This window comes from Podarcis melisellensis, assembly GCF_964234715.1.
Source record: "Podarcis melisellensis genome assembly, chromosome: 16".
NCBI lineage: Eukaryota > Metazoa > Chordata > Lepidosauria > Squamata > Lacertidae > Podarcis > Podarcis melisellensis.
Window position 1 is genome coordinate 25,580,609 of NC_138533.1, and position 7,200 is coordinate 25,587,808.

The 7,200-nt window shown below is 46.9% G+C and overlaps 1 protein-coding gene across 1 annotated transcript; it reads left to right on the forward strand.

Moving 5' to 3' along the window:
* Positions 1-1,727: 1,727 nt before the first annotated feature.
* On the forward strand, positions 1,728-6,861 carry DGCR6 (DiGeorge syndrome critical region gene 6). Its single transcript, XM_081892560.1, has 5 exons — positions 1,728-1,988; positions 5,003-5,163; positions 5,553-5,653; positions 5,951-6,091; positions 6,442-6,861. The coding sequence occupies exons 1-5, from the start codon at positions 1,807-1,809 to the stop codon at positions 6,523-6,525; spliced, it is 669 nt and encodes a 222-aa protein (XP_081748686.1). The 5' UTR covers positions 1,728-1,806; the 3' UTR covers positions 6,526-6,861.
* Positions 6,862-7,200: the final 339 nt, after the last annotated feature.

Sequence of the window (7,200 nt, forward strand, 5' to 3'; positions counted from 1 at the left end):
GAGTTCCTTGGTTAACTATGTGTTGCATGAAGGACTTTTTTTTTTTAATCTGTCCTGAATCTTCCAATATTCATTGGATGTCCACCACCTCTAGAGGGAGAGAAATGATAGCATGCGTCATTTTATAAACTTCGACCATGTCAGCTCTTACCTTTTCAAAAGTTCCAAACGCCACAACCTTTCTTCATCCCCTTGATAATATGGGTTGCAGTTTGTTAAACCTTTCCAACCCTACAATATCCTTTGGTGGGTAAGGAATGGGAGAGGCTTTTCCCTGGAGTCAGGATGACTCCAAGAGGCAACACAAGTTGGAGGAACGAGACTTTGATGGGCACCAGGGCAGCAGGAGAGCGTTAAAAAGGCACAGCCTGTGGCTGCCAGCAGTGGCGCAGGGGATGCCAAAGTAGACACATGGGCAAAGGTTGCTCAACACTCAGTGGCCTGAGTGATAAATATAGGCTGGTAGGCCTCAAACCTGAACACAATAGGATACAGTCCTAACCACTTTTACCCGAGAGTAGACCCCACGGAATTCAATGGGACTTACTTCTGAGTAGAACTCTGCTCAAATACTCTCTCTGCTTGCCGTGATTATTTTTTTAAATGCTACTTCTTAGAGTACATGCTCAGAAATAATTCATTCCTGTATCCTCATGTCACAAAACGCTGCTATTCTACTAAGGGGTGAGAACACTCTGCTCATGTTCAGAGGCACTTAGTCATTATGTACTTATTCTGCATACGCAAAAGGAAGAGAAATTGTTCAGTTTTGGTTTTAGGGGTGACAGCATTCTGCCCATGCTCAAAAGTACATCATGCTTATTGTGCTTTTGGGGTGGGGCGGTGTCAAGGCATTCAGGCCATGCTCAGAAGCATCCAGTCCTTATTCTGCCCAGGCAAAAGGGAGAGAAAACACATCGGGTTGTGTTGGGGGGCGGGTAGGAAGTAGAAGGGCGCTGCGTCCATGCTCAAAAGCACCTACCCCACATTCTGCACACTCAAAAACTTGAGAAAACACTTAAGGTTCTGCTTTTGGGCAGTGGGATTCTAAAGGCACTCTGTCCATGCTCAAAAACACCCAGCCTTCATTCTGCACTTCTAAAAGCCAGAGAAAACCCTTCAGGGCCTGCTGTGAGAGGGGTTAGAAGGGCGCTTTGTCTATGCTCAGAAGCACCCAACCCTCATTCTGCACACCCAAAAGCCAGAGAAAACACTTAAGGTTCCTAAGGTTCTACTGGGGGGGGGTAGAAGGGCTCTCTGCCCATGCTCAGAGACACCTAGCCCTCATTCTGCACACCTAAAAGCTTGAGAAAACACTTAAAGGTTCTGCTTTGGCGGGGGGGGGGGTTAGAAGGGCGCTCTGCCCATGCTCAAAAACACCCACCCCTCATTCTGCACTTCTAAAAGCCAGAGAAAACCCTTCAGGATCTGCTTGGGGGAAGGGCGGATTAGAAGGGCGCTTTGTCTATGCTCAGAAGCACCCAGCCCTCATTCTGCAGACCCAAAAGCCAGAGAAAACACTTAAGGTTCTGCTTTTGGGGGGTAGGATAAGAAGGGCGCTCTGCCCAAGCTCAAAAGCACCCAGCCCTCATTCTGTACACCCAAAAGCGAAGCACTTCAGGGCAGGTTCTGCTTCGGCGGAGGAGAGAGGGACAGCCCTCTGCCCACGCCCAGAGGCACCGTGGGCGGGCACGGCAAGCAGCGCCTGGCTTTTAAGGGCAGGCCCCTCTCGGAGGGAGCGCGCGCGAGGGGCAGGCGCTCGGGGAGGCGGAGTCCGGCGCTTGGGCCTAGCCGCCTCCCTCAGCCATGGCGCGCTTCGGCGCGGGCTTCGCCTACGACGACGACGGGGAAAGCCTGGCCGCCGGAGCTGGAGCAGCAGGAGCCGGGGGACTGGGAGGCTTCGGCGGGGGCGACCGGCTGGCCCGTCAGCAGGAGCGCCACTACCAGCTCCTCTCCGAGCTGCAGGCCCTCGTCAAGGACCTGCCCAGGTGCGGGGAGAAGAAGCGGAGGCCGCCTCGCCTCGGACCCCCGCCGGCTGGGCGGCGCGCAGGGAAGGGCCCGGGCCGGACAGGGGGACGGCTTTCCTTCCTCGGATCCCCACACCTGAGGGGCTTGAGGAAGGAAAAGCCCCCCAATAAAAAAGGGGGAAGGGAGAGGGGGCAGGATGCTGCTGGAGGATATTACATCCTATTATTATTATTATTATTATTATTATTATTATTATTATTATTATTACTGCAGTGTTATCTTCGTCTACCTTTCTGCAGAAACGGGACTGGAAGCAGCCCACGATTTCAATATTTCAAAAACAACCACCACTGAACTGCGAATTATTATTATTTATTTTCAGATATAATATTTTTTTATCTGTTTTTCATTACAATCCAATAATAGCCTCGTTATAACAATACCAATTTATAATACCGTTACTAATACCAATTGATCAAATAGCGAATTGTATAATGTAGATAAGGCGGGCCACTGCATGCTAGAGTGGATGGTGTGATGGTTTTCTTTAAATCTGCGCTCCAAAATCTTACTAATTTCAAGTACATTCCGGTCCTAGTTTATTATTACTTATTTCGCTGCTCTGGTATGCGTCTCCGCCCTTCCGCAGAAACTGCTTGAGGCATCTCGCAATTTTAATGCAAAACTGCAGGTGATAATAATAATAATGATGGCAGTGTATTGTGTATCTGCCTTCAGAAATGGCACTCGAGGCAGCTCACAATTTTAATCTGAAAAACCACAAAGCAGCAGACAGTGGTAGTAACAGTAGTAATAATAATTAATTGCAATGGTTGGTGTCTCGCCTTTCTGCAGAAACCCCCCTCGAGGCAGCTCACCGTTTTCATTTTAAAACCACAAAGTGGCAAGTTGTTGGTAGTGGTGTTTCCACCTTGCTGCAGAAGCTGTGCAAGGCAATTCACTGCTTTAATACAAAACCAGCAAATTGTTATTATTAGTGTGGTGTAGTTGTTAGAGTATCAAAATAGGACACTGGAGACCAAATCCCTGCACAACCATCAAACTCATTGGGGTGACGTAGTACCAGTAACCAACCTCACAGGGTTGTTGTGGGGATTAACTGGGGAGGAAGCCATGTTGAGCTCCTTAGGGGAAAGAGGAGGTGTAAATGCTTAATATGCATTTATTACACATATTTAAATAATAGTCTAATAATAATTTTGTTGCAGTGTTTTGTGTCTCCACCTTTCTGCAGAAATGATACTCTTTTTTATTTTATTTTTTAAAATAATATTTATTACTTTTCCAACAATTTAAACATTACAAAACAAAATAGATAATACAATACAAAAACACCACACAACACTAACACATTAAACTAACACAACAAAATAAAAACAGTTTAAAACACATCATACAGTTTAATCATCCTATCCTTCATTCATTTATTTCAACGACCTCACACCTCCCTTTTTGTATTCCACTTCTGTTAATTGTTTCAGCAATTCCTTTCCATCTTCCTCTGTTTTCTATCCTATAATTACCGGTATCTTAACATATTCTAACCTTATTTTTTCTTTTAATACTCTAATAATCTATTTATACTTAATTCCTTATAACATTTCTACTGCAGAAATGATACTCAAGGCAGCTCACAATTCTAATATAAAAGCACAAAACTGTTAATTGTTATTATTAGTACTGCTATTACAGTTATTAGTTGCTGGCTACGTAAAAACGCCTCGAAGCAACTTATAACTGAAGTCAGTTCTGCAGAAAAAGGCCCAGCAAAATCATCATAAGGCCATCAGTGGATGCATTCAGGATTTAACGGGTTTATCATTTATTTCTATTTTGTAAAAATATTAATTGTGGCAGATTTGTTATTAAAAAGTTTGTGGCTGCTGCAGCAACACCCCTATGGGGAAAGCTGGTGATATTTGATGCTTTTTTGTTTAGGCAGGGGAAGCAAATAAGGTGAAGCATAGGCGAAGGTGGATAAATTTATGCATGGGGTGGAGAAATAATTTTTTTCTCCTTTTCTCATGCCACTAGAGAACCTAAAAACTCAAAAGCCTCAAATATTGCATAGGGGAGCAAAAACAATTCTGATGTTTCCGCTGGAGCTGCTTATGCTGCTAAAAAGGCAAGTTGCTTTCAGTTTCTAAATTGAAAAGAGACAAGAACCCTTTACTTCCTCTTTAGCATATTTTCATCATAATCTCAGGCACTATCTAAAAGAGCATGATGGCTATGAAAATAGTTATGAACTATTGTTGAGGCAGGCCGGTCCATCTGGACATTAGGGACGGGTGGTGCTGTGGCCTAAACCACTGAGCCTCTTGGGCTTGCAGATCAGAAGGTCGGCGGTTCGAATCCCCATGACGGGGTGAGCTCCTGTCAACCTAGCAGTTTGAAAGCACGCCAGTGCAAGTAGATAAATAGGTACCGCTGCAGCAGGAAGGTAAACGGATTTTCTGTGTGCTCTGGCTTCCATCACAGTGTCCTGTTGTGTCAGAAGTGGTTTAGTCATGCTGGCCATCAGACCCGGAAAGCTGTCTGTGGACAAATGCCGGCTCCCTCGGCCTGAAAGCAAGATGAGCGGCACAACCCCATAGTCAAGTTTGATTGGACTTAACCATCCAGGGCTCCTTTAAACTTTACCATCTGGAAAAATGGGGGGCTTTGCCCCAGTGCCCCCACCAACCTTGGTCTGCCCTCAGCCAGCCACAATCGGCCAGCCTTCTTACTTAACAACCAGCCCTGCCTCCTTCATGAACTGTTGACTCTGCCTTTCATTGGCTCTGGCGCCACCTACTGTTGGGCTCCCTGCTTTCGGCCCTACCAGTCCCAGCGGACACAAGCCACCCTTATATTGAGGCATCTTTACTCCTAAACCAGAGTCAACAGACGTGATGGGAGTTGGAGCTCAGCAACCTCTGGAGGACCACAAATTTCCCATCGTGACACCAACTTCTGAGTGGCACAGGGGTGCCTGATGTTCCCTTGACTCTGTGCTGTGCTTTCTTGGCAGTTCTTCCCAGCAGAGGCTGTCATATACCATCCTCAATGACCTGGCCATGGCGCTTATTGATGGGACGGTCTTTGAGATCGTCCAGGGCCTGCTCGACATCCAGCACCTGATGGAAAGAAACCTCTACAACCAGCGGCTCAAGCTCCACAACGAGCACCGAGGTAAGAGGGACTCGATCCCTTGTAGGAATTGGCCAGGCCTTCATCAAACAGCCTCTCTCAATCACCAGTCAGGGGTGGTTAAAATACAGAAAGCGATTTTCTCCTCATCCTCTGAATGAGTGAGACAAGGGCTGTCTTCCAGCTGATGAGTACAGGATCAGGAAGTGGCTGTTCCAAATTATTGTGCACGACCAGAGAGAGGCACATATGTGCTCCCACACGACACACATTGCAAAAGAGGAAAATGGAGCAGATGGGGATGTTGTTCATATTTGGCAGAGCTCCCGGGGCAGGGGGGAGCGGGCTGGTCTTTAGGAGCTTGGAGCAGAGCCTTTCTGCATCGCCCACAATACAAAAACATAATGTTTTGCTGCTTGTTCCTTCCGCAGTTCTCAAGCAGGAGATGCTGTATAAGCACAAAGAAGCCCAGCAAGGCTGCAAGCCTCACAACTTGCCTCTTCTCAAAGCAGCTCAGCAGAGGGAGCTGGAGGTAAGGCCTTCATGTTCTTGAGAGAGAGCAGGCTCCCTATTTAAACGTCGCCTCTCATGCTTGTGTAGTGATTAGCTAGCAGCCGCTTTGGGGCATTTCCCTCCCTCTGTAGTACACAGCTTGGCTCGTTGGCAAGGGAAGCCTATTGTGACCACGATGGGGGGCAGTCCTTCATTGCGAGCTGTGTTGAACTGGCTGGTCTTTCCCCCTCTCATTTGATTCTGAGATTTCTCTTTTTCTCAGCCGGGATTTCTGTGCTTTATACCCCACCCCCATTTCCATCCACCTTTAACTCAGGCCCTGGAGCAGCGGATTCATGATGAGCAGCAGATGATGGATGAGAAGATTGTCCTGGAACTGGATCAGAAAGTTGTTGACCAGCAGAACACGCTGGAGAAAGCTGGCGTCTCTGGCTTTTATATCACGACAAACCCGCAGGTCTGTGTGTAGAACGGGGTGGGTTTTTCCACAGATGCTGCCCCATACCTGTGTAATCCAAGGATATAGCAGCCTTGCAAATAAATCCATGGCCTACATGTTTATGTTAGTTATTTGACCCCTCAAAGTAGGGGATGGGACACCTTCCTGGTTGTCTAGAGATGATTCCACAAGCGACTAGCCAAGCAGCTAAGTAAGAGGCTGCATTAAGGCTTGGTGCATTTTGGCTGCTTCCCAACCCATTGGATAACTTCATATTGCACCCTAATATTGACCGTTTGGGGGTGGGTGGAAGAAAAGGACTCTTTGTGGTGTTAAAAAAACAACAACCAATCGCTTTCTGTTTCCAGGAGCTGACTCTCCAGATGAATCTGCTGGAGCTGATCCGAAAACTGCAGCAAAAGGAATCGCAATCTAGAAAGTCTTTCTCCTGAGCACAGGACAGAAGGGCACAATAACTGCTCCCCCCCTCCCTCTTTTCTAGCCACGATCATCTGTGGGAGTGGTGCTGAACGAGATTACTCAGTGTTTTTATATAGATACATAAAGGCTGGCACAGCCAGTTCCCTTGCCAGACCTCAGAAGAAGGCTCAGTGGGGTGGGGGAGGAGAGTTGCCCCTTTTTTCATTGTGGGGTGGAAGCAGGGTTGCTGCTGTCTTAACAGCCAAGGAAGCCCCAAAGTTCGGTTTGACTCTGTGTTCATTTGTTTGTTTGTTTGTTTATTTATTATATATCTTGGTTTTTTAAAATATATATATGCACACACGGCACACATATATAGCTGTTGTGGATTTTCCATTTATCTCAAGGTTGACGTTTTGCAGTGGTGACCAAGGAATTCTGAGCTCGAATTCTGGCAGTAAGCAGCATTAGTTTAGGGATTTGGGAGTGATGCTGCGGTGGGGATACTGGACCTGTGGTTCAGAGTGCTTACCAGGGGGTTAGTAGTCTGGCTCTGGGAAGGCTGTCAAGTGTCCACTCCCTCAGCAAGGCTACCTCTCTTTATTGCAACAGTGGATTTTTATTTTTGAGATTCTTGAAGACAATGGTTGGTGTGTCCACCCTGAAGGGGCTGTCTATGCTGCCAATCAAGGTCAGCTTTGCAGGAT

Excerpts from the sequence above, each read along its gene's own strand:
- DGCR6 (XM_081892560.1), top strand. The coding sequence starts at position 1,807 with ATGGCGCGCTTCGGCGCGGGCTTCGCCTACGACGACGACGGGGAAAGC. Across the intron at positions 5,654-5,950 it reads CTCAGCAGAGGGAGCTGGAG|GCCCTGGAGCAGCGGATTCA; the intron begins GTAAGGCCTTCA and ends CCTTTAACTCAG. Across the intron at positions 6,092-6,441 it reads ATATCACGACAAACCCGCAG|GAGCTGACTCTCCAGATGAA; the intron begins GTCTGTGTGTAG and ends TTCTGTTTCCAG.